General features: G+C 37.8%; 1 protein-coding gene across 3 annotated transcripts in view; it reads left to right on the forward strand.

Annotated features, from left to right (window-relative positions):
- Positions 1–600: 600 nt before the first annotated feature.
- The window catches only part of LOC124070155 (RAC-beta serine/threonine-protein kinase-like), a 30,646-nt gene continuing 15,420 nt past the window's right edge, over positions 601–15,826 (forward strand). Inside the window, exons 1-5 of one of the 3 annotated variants that reach the window (XM_046409749.1) lie at positions 601–712; positions 8,602–8,753; positions 9,402–9,530; positions 9,693–9,804; positions 10,642–10,792. In XM_046409749.1, coding sequence (XP_046265705.1) covers positions 8,708–8,753; positions 9,402–9,530; positions 9,693–9,804; positions 10,642–10,792 — 438 coding nt within the window. In that variant the 5' untranslated portion in view covers positions 601–712; positions 8,602–8,707. The remainder of the gene's footprint in view (positions 713–8,601; positions 8,754–9,401; positions 9,531–9,692; positions 9,805–10,641; positions 10,793–15,826) is intronic. The other 2 variants (XM_046409746.1, XM_046409747.1) reach the window with 2 other exon arrangements.

Consider the following 15,826-nt stretch of genomic DNA (forward strand, 5'->3'; position numbering starts at 1 on the left):
TTGTTGAGTTGGTGCAACTATAATGTTAAGAGAACAAATTTTAGGTTGTCTTTGTGTAGACAAATAATACATATTGTTACCATTCAGGCTTGTACAGCCAGCTATCAGAAGCAGACAGAACTAAAATTTCATACTCACGTGGTGTGACAAAATGCTGCTTCTCGGCATCCTCCTAATGCAGTAGGCTAAGTTAGATAGCGGAGAAAGGAAGAAGATGTCAACAGAAGAAGATAAGGTAAAGCTTTATTGATCCCCACATTGAGGGGGCAAGTAAAAGTAGTCCATAGAGTTAAGGGGGGACATGATACAGATAAGTATATAAGAGTCTGTACAAATAAATCAACTTATATGTAATCAGATAGACTCAATCCATAGCTACTTGTTTCCTGAGTGATTTTTTTCCAAGGCAAAACTCAAAAAGACCTTAATCTTCAGTTGTAGCGTATTATTTAAGAAATATGACTTGTCCCACAGTTAATATACTGTGTAAATTAAAGATGATCGCGGTCATAGATGCACAGCATTGACTAATTTGAGCTGAATTTGCGCCGACGTTCCTGCAGATGGCAGTGTGTGTCCAGAGATCAGCGACCATGTATCAATACAAAGAAGAAGAGAGTCTCCGGTGTTTTCCTGGGTGGATGGCCTACGCTGGATCTAGCCTGTCAAAACTGCATTGAAACGAGAGCAACGTGGTTTAAAGTCGGAAAATGTGGGTTAAGTCTTGTTGTTTTATGACTAAATGTAAAATGAATCGGATTAAGAAGTAAGTTGAGGAGTCTGTGATGAACAGTTGTAATAGCGAATAGTTATTTGACTAACGTTAACTGTTACCTCGCTATTAGCAAGGCTAACATGCACCACTCACTTTAACTACAAGAAGGCGATCGGTAGCGTTTACGAATAATAAACGAACATTTCCATCTTACAGTGGTCAGACATTTGTCAGAAACATTTAGATAGCTCAGCAGTGGTAAACTAGTATTGAACTAGTATCGAAACATGCGTGCGTCTTTTTGGCTGTAACACAAACTTGATATTTAATATTGAGCTCTAACTTAAATAAATGAGCAAATCAGTGTTATTTCTTATTTAGATGGTATGCAGGTTAGCGTGCTAAATTCTTTGAAACTGAGGAGTATTCAATTGTGGTTAGTAAATATAGATTCACTGTCATCTGTTGGTTGGATCAGTTAAGTTAAATAGGCTTACTTTACTAACCTAATCTTCTGTAAAAGTTCGTTGAAACTTAGTTTACCAATGTTAGCATATCGCTAACTACTGCTAACCAATGTAAAACTGCAGGCTAGATAACAGCCAATAACAACAACGAGATTAGCTGTATTTTATTGTAATACTGTCTTCTTACTGGTAACCATTGAACCACTTTTGCGATTTCTTAAGGATTCTTTATACGTTATTAATTTAGTTGAGCTCTTTGCTAAGCCCATAAATTAAAATAACGTTAGGCGTCAGTTAGATACATTTCTCTGTTCAAGATCACACACGAAACTTGGGATAAAAGTGTTCGCCTGTCGGAAATTACATTTATTGTAGTTTTTCTAACTCATGCGGTACGATACACCATAGGTCTTTAATATTTAATCGCTCGAATTCCAGTTGAGATTCGTACTGTTTGGATAGCATACTGTTTGGACTGTGTTGGACAGTGGGAACTGATTTACAGTGTGTTTTATGTATGCGAAACGAAATGTGACCTGCGCCAATCCATGCGTTAGTTATATTCATGTGTGGTTAAATTATGTAGATAAACATGATCAGCTTTACATTTTTATGTCCATGAGTAGAATTGGCTGAAATGCTAAATTCTTTTAAGAGTGGACTTCAGAGGTGCTAGAAATAACTTGATTTTAGACTTTTTGACAACAGTAGTTGTCACCATTAGACAGCTTTAGTATATACATTAGACAGCTTAATAATATGGAATTGAATAAGAACGTTTTTCCTCGCCGCTGTCACCACGTGCTTGCTCATGAAGGAATGTCTCTGTTACAAAATTTAATTAAAGAGTTTCATCTATACCTGCTCTAATTGGAAAGTGTCATGAGAAAACCTTTATGAATTGGCGCTATATAAATAAACTGAAGTGAACTGAAATTGAATAAATTAAGGAATATCTTAAGGTTACAGAGAAAACCCCAGATCTCTGTTAACATGAGTAAGGTATCTCTCTGTGGGAATGTCTGTCTGCATAGTCTTCAGAAGGCCATTACTGTTACAGGCAGTTGTGACGACTGCATCAAAAGGAGAGATACCCTCTCCCTGATGAAGAGATGATGCAAGATAAGAACACCTCTTCTTTGCTTCACGCAAGCAGGATGGTCGGTGAGCTATCTTTCTCATGTCTCAGAGAACTGATACTAGATTAATCTCACTATGCAGACATACAGACTCCTGTATTACCAGACAAGTTTATCTTCAAGGTTTCAAGGAGCTTTATTGTCATTTCACACATGTAGAAACATGAGGTGGAACGAATTTAGTTTTCCTGGTCCTGGTATAAGCCCAATAACCTGCAAAATATGCAAATACTATAAATATAAAACAACACTATATAAATATAAAAACAACCAGAATAAAAAAATATAATGATTGGCTGCTAATCATTAGGATGAATTGTGACCCCCAGAGGAGTCCACTAGGGCTATAAATTATTTTAGTGATTGAGTATTCTGCGACTTATTGCAATGATTAATCGAGTAATTGGTTAAGAATGCTTTGTTAAAAAGCATTTGTGAATAATCAGGTCCCTAAAAATGAACAAACAGCTGTTTATTGATTGCAGTGAGTAGGGTCTGCAGGTGCAGGGCAGCCCTTCAGTGTAGTAAATAAATGTACAGTAACCAGTCTTACAAACTAACACTGTTAGTTATCTGTTAGTCACACTTGCTAACCATACTCATTGCAGTAAAACTAAACTGAATATACTTGCTGTACTGGATTGGTGCTTTTAGGCTACTTGCACTACCTGGCGTTTTGTTTTCTGGGGTAATTTACGCATTACTGTGAGAAGAGTAGTTGTGTTTGATCACCGTGACTATCATCATAATAATATGAAGCTCAACCTTTCACAAATTGACTGGAGCATTCTATTTTCTGTGGTTAAAACTTAGCTAACCTAGTTACATAATACCTAGACATTACAGAGCCAGGGCCATAATTAACATACTGGCCTTCATCTTAATTAGTAATCATAGTGATTTACTGCTACGTCAAATCGTAATATTGACTTGCGTTTGGTCCATTTTGTAAGGACTAGGCTGGATACTTCTTGCTAAGATAGTACAAGCTTTGTGTGCTATGGTGGTAAGCTAGTTTGAGACCACTTTGTGCCATTTGCTGACTGATTCTGCTTATTGATCAGAATCTTTGTTGATTCTTTTATCTGATCAGTTTGCTATGTGGGGAAAAAAGTAAGTAGTGGTTTATTATCTCTGAGGATATGAATCTGTACAAATATTTTGACTGCTGGATGACACTCTTTCACCCTTACGTCATCGTTTTCTGGCCCTGCACTGCAAGTATGAAAAGGTTTTTACTGACTGGAAGCTTATTGGGTGAGTCAAGCTGGCTGTAGTTTGAGAGCTAGCTGTAGAAACAGTCTGTCATCATCTTAATAGACGAAATGAGAGAATATTTGTACGGCTTTTGTTTTCATTTGTTTTTCAATTTTTTGCCGACAAACTGTTTTAACCAACGGTGGTTTTACCAAGGCTTCTTGATCCCATGTAGTTTTAATCTCTCCCCATCCTTGCTTGTAAATGACTGAATCTTTTGAGGATGCCCCTCTCATACCAACTTTATCACCCGTTACCGATTAACCTGTTTATTTGTGGAACTGGTATTTTTTCAGCAGTACACATCTTCCTCAGTCTTTTGTTGCCCCTGTTCAAACTTTTTTGAAACGTGTTGCTACCACTGAATTTAGAATATAACATTTGTTTATAACGCACTTAAAAGAATCAGTGAAGTAAGATGTTACAAATATTAACCTAGTATGGTTTTTAATCCAGTTTGTGTCAAAAAGGATTAGGAATGATCACATTCTGTTATGTTTTATACAGCATCCCAACTTTTAACTGGTATATGAAATGTGAGAAACATAGGGGAAAATGCTAGTTCTGATGATGACATCTTCAAATAGCTTGTTTCGTCCAAGCAAAAGTGCAAAACCCAAAGTTCTCTTTGCGATATTCACTTACTGTCTCACTATTGGGTATGCTCTAGTCCTCAGAGATCCGGTACTATTATGCCAGATCCATTGGTAAGTGACTGTGATGACTACAGGAGGGGCATTCTCTCTGTATACAACGTATGATGTATCAGCTTATTCAAACACATCTTCCCTCAGAAAACTAACTGTCATGGCATGACTAAGGATAGATATCGTTCATTAGGATTTTACAGTGCTACTACTCTTACCAATATGGATTATTGATACTGTACTTTAATGCTACTCTTACAGTTCTTTTTGATATTTTTAAGGGACAACAAAACAGAATTAACATGAGTTTATTTTTATGCATTATGTTGAAATGAACTCCACCACTAGATGCCATTGTGAAGGGATTGTGGGCATGACTTGAATAAGTGGTAGTAGAGGGAAGAGTGAATTAGTTTATTGTACCTGCACATAAATAAAATGAAAACTCCACTTTGAATGGATGTTAAGTTAATGTAAGTATTGTTCTGATAAAACCTCTCACTCCTATAAATAAAATAAAATTAAATGCAGGACCTTTTCTTTGCCAGTATATTTAATGTGTAGTTTGCCTGCAGCCCCCAAATTACCAAACACTCTAGTCTGAATTTATTAACAAAAGTTCAAGATGGTGCTCTGATCATTTCAGACTGAATTCATGAATGGACCCATAACAATCAGCTGGCTAATGGTTCTTTTTAATTTTGAAACCAAGTGATCTATTCCCAAATTAGTTCAATGTAGTTAACTTTGGGCGCAGCCTCCAGACTGCCAGCATGCGTAACATACCTGGGCAACAATAGGTGAAATAAGAGCCAGTCCATTTCTCCACCTGTACGTGATCATTTGTACAGATTGCTTGTGTTTCCATCCTTGTTTGTCTTCATTTCAATTCAGTTTATTTATATATTGCCAATTTACAAAATTTATCTCATGAAACTTTCCAAATAGGGTAGGTCTACACAATACTCTTTAAAAATGTTGTAATACAAAGAACCCAACATTCACCCATGAGCAAGCACTTGGTGACTGTGACGAAGAAAAACTGCCTTTTAGCCTTTTAGAAGGCAGAAACCTCGGAGCAGACCCTGGATCTAGGTGGGCAGCCATCTGCCTTGACAGGTTGGGCTGATGGGGGAGATGGTCACATGAACAGAAATGCATAGTAACAGCAATAATACCAGAAGTATTGGAGCTATAGATAATGATGAAGTATACAGAATGTACTATGGTGATTATGATAACAATATTAGTAACAAGAATAATGAGAGTAGCTGTACAGAGTAGTAAGAGAATTAAATTATGACCAAACAGTAGTAATTGTAGTAGGTTTCAAGGAGAACCTCAGCAGGAGGTCCAGCCACGATTCATAGAAAACCGTGAGACAAGAAAGCACAAGGACTACGAAGACGAAGTTGAGTTAGTAACATGCATTAATAGGACATGAATGTGTGCAGAAAGAAAAGGAGAGGAAAAGAGGGCTCAGTGCATCGTGGGAGATCCCCCGGCAGTCTAAGTCTATAGCAGCATGACTGGGGGGCGGAAGATGGTTCCACAGTAGAGAAGCTTGATAATGCTCAATTGACTTTGAGTAATAGGCTGCTCTGGCAGTCCGTAGGGCCTTCCTATATGATCTAAGGCTGTCTTGCCAGATTGAGCGAGATTATGTGAGTTAGGGGGAATGCCATTTTTTTGTGCATTTTGCTTTAATATGTGAACCTCAGTATTATACCATGGTGCTAGTCTCTTTTGCATTATATGTTTCTTTTTTAGCGGGGTAATAGAGGTATATTAATGGCTTCCATACGTTTGGCAAGCCATTTTAGTGATTGTAATTGTTTTATCTATTTGAGAGAACAACACCATCTGTGATTGATTAATTAGTGGTCATTGTCTCATTTATTGTAATTCTACTCGTGCCATTATTTTAGGCTTGAAAGTGATGGAACGCCATTTAATAGTGCCACATTGGTGTAGATTGTTTCAGTAGTCATAGGCCATAGCCGTCAACAACAAACCTTCCCCACATGGGAATCATTTGCCATTGTGAAAAGGAACTGTTGTGAAAAAAGAACAATATATAAAAGTTTGTTGTGTTTTGTTGGCAACTATAAAACATACTGCTGTTTGAAAAAGAAAAACAGAGAATACACAAGGAAAAAGAAAGAATGAGATGGGGTGCGACAAAGAAACTAGAGGTGGAAAGAGAACAGAAGAGAAAAGTGAGGTGAGCAGATTAAAGTAATTTGTGAGTTAACACTAAAATAAGGTGAAGAATTAAGTTGACTTAAAATGAAATACAAGTTTAAATACTAGAAGTAGGGTAGTTTATTCTTTCAAATATTTTCAGCAGACTATAACTATTGTTGCAGTCACGCTGTCAGTATTTCAAAATTGAGAAAAAAAAAATCACAATATAGATTATGAATTGCAGTTGCTTTTAAAGAGATGTGATGTGTGATCATGTTTTTTTCCAACTATTTCAACTTTATTCAGCTTGTTCATCCTTCAAATTATCTGACTTCACTTAGTAAGGGGCAGTGTTAACAAATTATATTTTTTGCAAGTTAGTTAGGCCATCTACTGCAAGAAACAGGTGACTTTGTGGTTGTTTCATTTATAATTCACTATATTATAAATCTAATGGGTCGGAAGGTTTAGGACCTGTGTTCTTGTTGCATTTTTTCCCTGGCAGAAAAGTGGTGGGATGAAGCACTGTAGTGAGAGTAAAAAAATGTTTCATATAGATTTTGATCGTCATTAGCTAGGTATCTAACTTAGGTATCTAACACAGAACCAGAGGTTGCATTAAATTTCCTCTGTGTCCATTATTTTGACAGGCAATCGCAACAACATTTAATATACAGAACAACTTGAACCATGCAATTACTTTTTATGTCATGGATGGTGTTACATGTAAATGACTAAACGTTAGCCTTTAATTTTCCAATCCGTTAAAATGACGGACAGCCTTCACGGTTTTCTTGTCATCATTTAAAAAATTCAGTCTATGATGGAAATATTAGATTAATGCGACCCCTGCACAGAACTGTACAGAACAACAAGCTTACAACTAGGGTTATAAAAGCACAGTACACACGAGGAACATTCAGTGTCTGAACGATCTGCTCTCACAGATGGGCTTTTCAGTTTATGTTGTGTACAAAGGTCTACACTGTTTCTGTACTTACCAAGGCTACTGATGACAAGTCCTGCCTCATCCAATATATGATTGGTTCTCTGAAAAAGAGTGTGGAGTTGCAGACAAAAACGCTGTGTGGACACGGACCCTAACTTGACTGTGCCTTTTGCTAGCTTGGGAAATTTCAAAAAATATCTTAGACCATATTCACAGGGCAGCAATTTTCCTCTGATGTTACACTGCTGTTTTCCTTGAAACATAGTGAATCACAGATTCACAGATTGTTATAATTTCACTGCTTCCTGATTGATCAGCACCTGGAAAGAGAAAAGATAGTATAAATCATCCATTTATCAACCAATCATCAACCATTAGCTTCTCTTTTATAAAGCTAACGTTAGCATTTAACCATTTGCTAGCCAACATTATCATTCAGGAGTAAATTATTTCATAAATATTTATGCATCTTGGACACATTTAATTAACCCTGGAAGTAAAATGCACTGAATGTAATGAAGCTTCCAGCGTAATGCAGCGTTATGTCATGAAGCCTCTGCATGTCACACAAAACACTCACTGTTAAAAAAAAAAAAAAAGACAAAAAAATAAACAACTTACCCATGTCTCATTGGACGTTCCTTATTGTAAATATCTTAATGATTTATTACCTCAATAATTCATTTTGAAATAGATATTGTCCGTTAAGTTAAGATGTGTTTGATTACATAAGAATGCCACTAACATTTTAGCCTCTGTGGTTGCAGAATGATTAGCAGGGAAAAATTGGGTGCAGTGTTGCAGTTGTTGATTTGTTGTATGGTTTTGCCTTATTGGTTTATTTATTTATTTAGGATATTTAAATATTTTTCCTTGGCATGAATGATGATGAGACATTTATATTATTGGCTGTCAGCCAGGAATTTAATTACAGAGCTGCTAATGCAAACTCAAATTGCTTTCATTGACTTGACAAGCACAGCATTGACACACTGCACTGGGAAAGGTGATGGTATCCTCCTTTAATGATGGCGCTAAGAAGAAGTTGTGCAGCATGCTGTTGCTCTCATGATGTCAAATGCTTCACCTGGGTAGAAACACAGAGTGTAGTCTGGAGTGTTTTTATTATTATCTTATTGGAGTGTTTGGTTGCATTGTTATGCTATATCATTGTATCATTGGTCTAAAATGAAGTGTTTGAAGATGGTCCTATTTCTTCTGTACTGTTTGATTCATTCAGCAGGGGCTGTTAGCTGTGACTGAGACTTGAACAGGCCTAGCGAGAAATTCACTGTTCCCCTCCCTAACCTCCTGTTCCCAACCCTCTCTGCAAGTCATCTCTCAACATGAATGAAGTTAATATTGTCAGAGAGGGCTGGCTCCACAAAAGAGGTAAGTTATTGTAATACTAATAATTCTATGACTGCCCCTGACTTAGGATTTCTAGGTGATTAGTATCATTAGTTAAACTGTCGGTCGAATGGTCGTTGTACATGTCTAATAATTATTTCATTATTTAAATTGAATATAATATGATTCCCCAAAAATATATCTTTTAGGGGGAATCATATTATATCATGAATCATAAAATGATTCGTGTATCATAAATTGGTTTGAGTGTCTTTATCATCTCTGTAGTCAGAGTCCTAATTAGAGCTGCTGTAAATCACCTCCATACTAATGTATTCTCTTGTTGTGGCCTTTGTCGGTCTTACAGGCCGCATTTGATGAAGTAAAAGGCAGTTGTACAATTCAGTGCCACTCCTCATGAGCACTCAGGCCTTAACAAGCAAAGCGCAGCTCTCGAATAGAATTTGAGGGATCTTTTTTCTGCAACTAACTTGGTTAGCTAAGACACTTTTTTCCTTCATTGGTTTGGTTTACTATTATAGGGTACCCCTAGGTAATTCACAGTGTGAAAGAAAGGCTTCCAACTACAAATGTTATAAATGGTTGAATTTGATCGACATGTAAAATGTTAAACTCCTCTAAAAATAGCATTGATGTTCCTATTGATTGACTGATCTTTTTCTGTCCCAGGTGAATATATAAAAACATGGAGGCCCAGGTATTTCATCCTGAAAAGTGACGGTTCCTTCATCGGTTACAAGGAGAAGCCCGATTTAAATGACCAGACTTCACCACCACTCAACAACTTCTCAGTGGCAGGTCAGTCCTTCAGATGGTATTACATAACTTTAAACAATGGCCTTTTAATGATAACCTTTGCTTTCTACTTTTTTGGGTTCTTTGAATTTCTTATGGTTCTAGCCTCAGTGTAAGTCCTAAGCAGCTTCCTGTGAACACTGTTCTTAATTTTGTATTTCATAGAATGCCAATTAATGAAGACTGAAAGACCCCGGCCCAACACGTTTGTCATCCGTTGCCTACAGTGGACTACTGTCATTGAACGCACGTTTCATGTAGACAGCAATGAGGAGAGGTAAGAACATGATTAAATATTAAATCAAGTAAGCTGCCCCTATTATACCCTGCATTTTGACATGGCCGGAAGCATTACGATTTTGAATTGCCTGTCTGTCTGTTCCATTTTCGTGAATGTGATGTCTCAAGAATGCCTTGAGGGAAAAATTTCAAATTTGGCACAAAGTTCATCTTGAACTGATTACATTTTGGTGGTCAACATGTTTTTTTGCCTTAACTCAAGAATTCTTGCAATAATTATGAGAAGAATTCACAAAAATGTCTACATCGAAGAGGTCAAAGGTCAACTTCTCTGTAACATCATAAAGCTGCAAAAACACTTCTTTTGTACATTATTTAACACTGTAACTCAGGAACAGAAGGGGAGGTTGTGACCATATTTCATATACTGTTTACTGTATTATTATTTAAATCCGAACACAAATTTTGGGTTCCCAACTTTGAAATTGTACTGACTGTACAGATATTCTGTGCTGCTGGGTTGGGAAGATGTGTGATCACTCACATTTTAGAATTTGTAGCTTCTTCGCAACAACACCCATATTTGAACCGTTGTACACCACCACAAGCTTATTGGTTTTGCTGATATTGAGCTTCAGGTCATTGGCTTTGCACAGTGTGATGAAGATCTCCGTCTTGAACTACATACATTATGTGAATCTGGAGAGACATGGATATGGACTGCAACTTGACTGTGCTGAGGCATACAACTGAAAGGCAGTAATTCTAGTTTCACAAGGCTTGAGTCAAACTATGGTGATAATGTTTGAAGTGATTTTACTGTATCAGACTATGAAAAGCTTGCCCAATCATTTTTGGACTTTTTACTTCTCAGGGAGATATGGATATGGGCAATTCAGTCTGTGGCAAATAGTCTGAAGATGCGGGAGCAGGAGGAGGAGGAACCAATGGATGTGTTCGGTTCACCTAGTGAAAGCAGCATGGAAGCTATGGAGGTGGCTATGTCCAAGACCTGTGCCAAAGTGGTAAGAGGATTACTTGTTAATGACATGGAAGATAGTAAGCTTATGTTTGATCTAATTTAAAAACTGAATGTATGCAATAACATTTTGGCGGTGTTTATTTTCTTCCTTTATAGGACATTTGAAAACACAAACAAGGAAGGTCTATTTTAGTGCACCTATAGCACTTTTTGCCACTTTATATTCTGCTTATTTTTATGGTATCATTTCTGTCAGAGTAGTTCCCTAATTAGCAGTCTGCCTCCCAACTCAGAGAAGCTTTGGTACTGCAGACAGGTTTATGTAATACGTAATTAATACGTATTAATACGTACGTATTAATAAAAGGGTGACTTTTGATCATTATTAAGTACAGGTTCTGTAAAGGCTCTGGTTCCCGATCTACTTTTGAAGACTCTTGAAACCACAAGTAACCCTGCATCTTTGGAACGTAAAGCACTGGTGGAATAATCGGGTACTATCAACTCTTGAAGATATTATGGTGCCTGGCCGTTTAGGGCTTTATATGTGAGGAGAAGAATTTTAAACTTTATACTGGATTTTACAGGCAGCCAATGTAGAGAAGCCAGAAATACAATCTCTAATGCTGGTTCTTTTGAGTAATTGTGCAGCAGTGTTCTGGATTAGCTAGAGAGTCTTTAGAGACTTACTGAGGCAACCTGATAAAAAATAGTTACAATAATCCAGCCTGGAAGTAATAAAAGCATGGACAAATTTTTCTGCATCTATTTGACTCAGAATGTGCCAAATTTATGTGTGGGTTACAGGACATGTCCTGATCGAAAATAGCTTAAATTCCTTACAGTGGAGCTTGAGGCCACAGTTAAGCCATCTAGAGTTAGAGGATAATTTGTTTTTAAGGTGTTTAGGGCCCAGAACAATTATTTCAACATTATTTCTAACAGTACAAGTACAGAGATAAGTCCTTCGTCTGATGCAAGTAGAGGGTCATTTGTGACTTTGACCAATGCCAACTCTGTGCTATGATGAGCTCTAAAGCCAGATTGAAAATGAAATTCTCAAATAAACTGTTACTATTTAGGAAGTCACGTATCTGATTGACGACTGTTCTCTCAAGTGATCTTGGAGAGAAATGGAAGGTTAGATATTGGTTTATAGTTTCTTAAAACCTCTGGGTCAAGTGTGTGTTTTTTAAGGAGAGGTTTGACTACAGCTACTTTAAAGGACTGGGGTACATAGCCTGTTATTAGGGACAGACTTATCATATCTAATAGAGAGGTGCTAAGTAAGGGTAAAACTTCTTTTAGCAGCTTAGTTAGGATGGGGTCTAAGAGGCATGTTGTTGGTTTAGTTGAAAATATGAATACATTTAGCTGATGTGGGTCAATGGGATAAAAGCAGTCAAGGTAATTATCTGGTTCTACTGCTGTTTTTAAGGCTCCAGCATTTGAAGGTAGATCAGTACCGGCTGAGGTCAGTAGGTGTTGAATTTTGTCTCTGATCATTAAAATCTTGTCATTAAAATGGTTATTAAGTCATTGTTGCTGAGGGTTACTGGGAAATACAAGGCTTGATAGCACTATGGCTCTCTGTCAGCCTGGCTACAGTGCTGAATAGAGACCTGGGGTTATTCTTGTTATGCTCAATTAATTTTGAGTAATAGGCTGCTTCCTATATGATCTAAGGCTGTCTTGCCAGATTGAGCAAGATTATGTGAGTTACTAGGAACTCCATTTTTTTGTGCATTTTGCTTTAATATGTGAACCTCAGTATTTGTACCATGTCTCTTTTGCATGATATGTTTCTTTTTTAGCGGGGTAATAGAGGTATATTAATGGCTTCCGTACATTTGGCAAGCCATTTTAGTGATTGTAATTGGTTTATCTGTTTGAGAGAACAACACCATCTGTGATTGATTAATTAGTGGTCATTGTCTCCCCGCTCTTCCCTGTATACTGACAGTCGCACATGCTCTACAGAGAAACAGAGAGCAGAGAGAGAGAGTTGTTCTCTTTTCGTTTTTGTGCATTTTGCTTTAATATGCAAACGACAGTGTTATACCATGGTACTTTTCCTTTTATGTGTTTCTTTTTTAGCGGGACAATAGAGTTGAGTGTTATCCTTAGTGAGCTTGCAGCACAACCAACAAAATGGTCAAATTGGGACTATGATTGGCATAATGCTTTTCTTTAGGATTGGAATGTTCTGCGGTACCGGATATATGATACTGAAGTAAATGACAATAGAATTGCTTTGAGGTTTTTTTGGTGGTATGTTGTTAAGTAATACAAACTCAAAAGTTATTAAGTAATGGAGAGGAATTTTTGGAAAGACTATTAAATGTTCACTTTCAATGCCATATGTCAAAACAAGGTCAAGAGTGTGATTAGAACAGTCAGTGGGAGAAGTTTCAAGATTCAATCGGCTTCTCTCTGTAAGCGAAGCTGGCTGAATCTAATACAGAGAACATTCTGTGCAACAGCTGTCGTCATCATTGTCAAGAACTAGAGTATAAAGTCTGAAAATTCACTGCAGTCAAGCCAGCCTGCAGTTTGAAAACGCAGTCAAGCCAGCCTCTACAATGTTTTCAAGTGCCTCCATATATGAGACACAATGGTAATAGCGAGTTCGAACTGATTTCACAATAAAAACAGTGTCCGGGCAACTAGGCAAAGTTACATACAGCTTTAGATGATAGAGATCTAATATTCAACAGTCCACATTTAATTCTCCTATTTCTTGTAGATGCAGAGGTGTTGGTGTTCATCTTTATTAGGCTTTTATGTATAACTGCTCTTTTTGTGTTCAGTGTAATTAATTTACTCACTAGCCATCTAACCGTTGCTCACTAAAAAAATCTGCATTAATGAATGATAAAATAAAAAATACTAATTGTCGGCGATAATAACGAGTTGACTTGCCCAGCCCTAATGCTTTAATGCAGTCCCAGCCCTAGTATTTACGCTTATCCTTGCCAGCAGTTTTTAATATAATTCAGTGTCTCCCGCTCTGGCCCCAGGAATGCATTTGATTATGGTCGCTGGTGTAGCTAACTTGACATTTCTGACTATAGAGCTGCCAATTGCCAGAGTTGGTGGGGAGAGCCTGTTGGAAACGTGAACAGGTAGGGGGTGAACCGTGGGCTTGTGTTCGGGACTATACTTCCACTGTACAGTCACCCAGTCTCTCTTGTTTCCCGGCTGTTCGGGAGCTACCAGGAGCCGGCTAGAAGGAACTACACTAGATCAGTCAGCAGCGGCTACCGGGGGTTGGCTAACTGCAGCAGCTAAAGACTTTGTTTACATGGTGCAGAGCTGCGTTTCTAATTCACGAAACCTTGCCTCCAGCACTGCAATTAAATTACACTGATTACATTTACCAGTCTCACTGAAGGAGGCAGAGGAATAGCAAAACATCTGACACACTGAGCAGGAGAGAGAGACAGAGAAGCCATCGCTAGTAGAACAGGCAAAGCTAGCTAGTGGAGTTTAGCGGACGCTAAACGATTATAAGATTAACAGGAAAACCGCTAGAGTGAGTGAATAAGTGTGTAGTCAAGCAGACCTTCAAAGTAACAATGTGAAATTACTAGCCGTAGTGGAGACTAAAACAACTTAAGCGTGGTTAAATCAAGGAGTGACACGGAGATGGTAGTAACACCAGTAACACGCAACAACAAGAAGTGACGTATGACGCTTACCGTGGCACCGCTGATGCACTTCTGTGAGTTTAAACACAGTCTGGCGCAAGGATTTTTACTGAACAGAAACCAGCATAAAGAACCTCATGAAGCTCTTGCAGTCCCAGAATGTTCCCAAAATTACTGTATCTGTTAGTGTGTTTATCCTGAACTGATTCTGGACTCACAGTGCGAATAAAAACCAAAACCAAAAACACTGATACTGAAGAGATACGTTGAACAGTTTAATCAAAATTAGATCTAAATATTTACACAAAACATGCACATTAGGTTAACTGGCTACTCTAAATTGCCCCTAGGTGTGAGTGTGAGAGTGTGTGGTTGTTTGTCTTTGTGTGTTGGCCCTGCGATTGACTGGCGGCCAGTCCAGGGTGTACCCCGCCTCTCGCCCGTAGTCAGCTGGGATAGGCTCCAGCTCCCCCGCGACCCTGACGGATAAGCGGTATAGAAAATGGATGGATGGATGGATATTTACACAAAACAGAATACTTGAAGTGACCAAAGAGTTATGTTTCAGAAAGAGTAAGCTTAGCCTGAGATAAGGGAAACTCCGGGTTAAACGTTTCAGTAAGGTAACTCACACTTAAGACAGAGGGGTAACTCAAGCCCATTTCAGAAAGAGAGGTAACTAATACTTGGAGTAAGTTAGCATTGTAACTGTCTGTGAACATAACCTGGTCGGGAGCAGGTTTTCTTCAGTAAGCCAGAGTTTCTTCAGAGTTTCTGTCTGCTCCACTTTACAGAGCTGAGCCACTGCTTCATTTCCTCATTCATTCATTCAGTCATGCACATTTTAGTGGACACTAATCATTTTTAAATTATTATTTATTGAGGATCCTATAGATGAAGGGGGCTGCTTAAGTTTGCAGGGAGATTTACGTTTATGTCGGGAAAGGATTTTGGGATTGTTTGTCTCGTTCCGATTACTTCTTAGCTGACTGGTACCATTTTTCCTTCTTTGATTTTGGCTCAGGGCCATCTCCTGTGTGTCTGAGGAAGTGGTAGTCCTCTGCCTGTTTTCCCAACCTGTGCCTTTTTCTGTTGTTCGGCTGAGTAGAAGTTAAATATTACTTTCCTTGGCTCTACTTAATTATTAAAACATTAAGTGAAACAGGACAGATGAGGACATGTATATGTGAAAACTGCATTATGTTAGGGATGTTATTACAGTAAGGTACAACCATTAGCTTGTTACGCTCGAGCCTTACCTGATTGAATTTTGATTTCACATTTAATTTTTAGCTGCTTTCACATTCTTTTTGCCCACTTGAGATTGCACCTATATGATAATTAATTTTTAGGTGCAATGACATTTCACCAGTTTTCAGCTGTGATATTTTAAGAGTGATTAAATACTAAACTTATGCATTGACTCA

Source organism: Scatophagus argus, chromosome 14 (genome assembly GCF_020382885.2).
Source record: "Scatophagus argus isolate fScaArg1 chromosome 14, fScaArg1.pri, whole genome shotgun sequence".
Lineage (NCBI taxonomy): Eukaryota > Metazoa > Chordata > Actinopteri > Scatophagidae > Scatophagus > Scatophagus argus.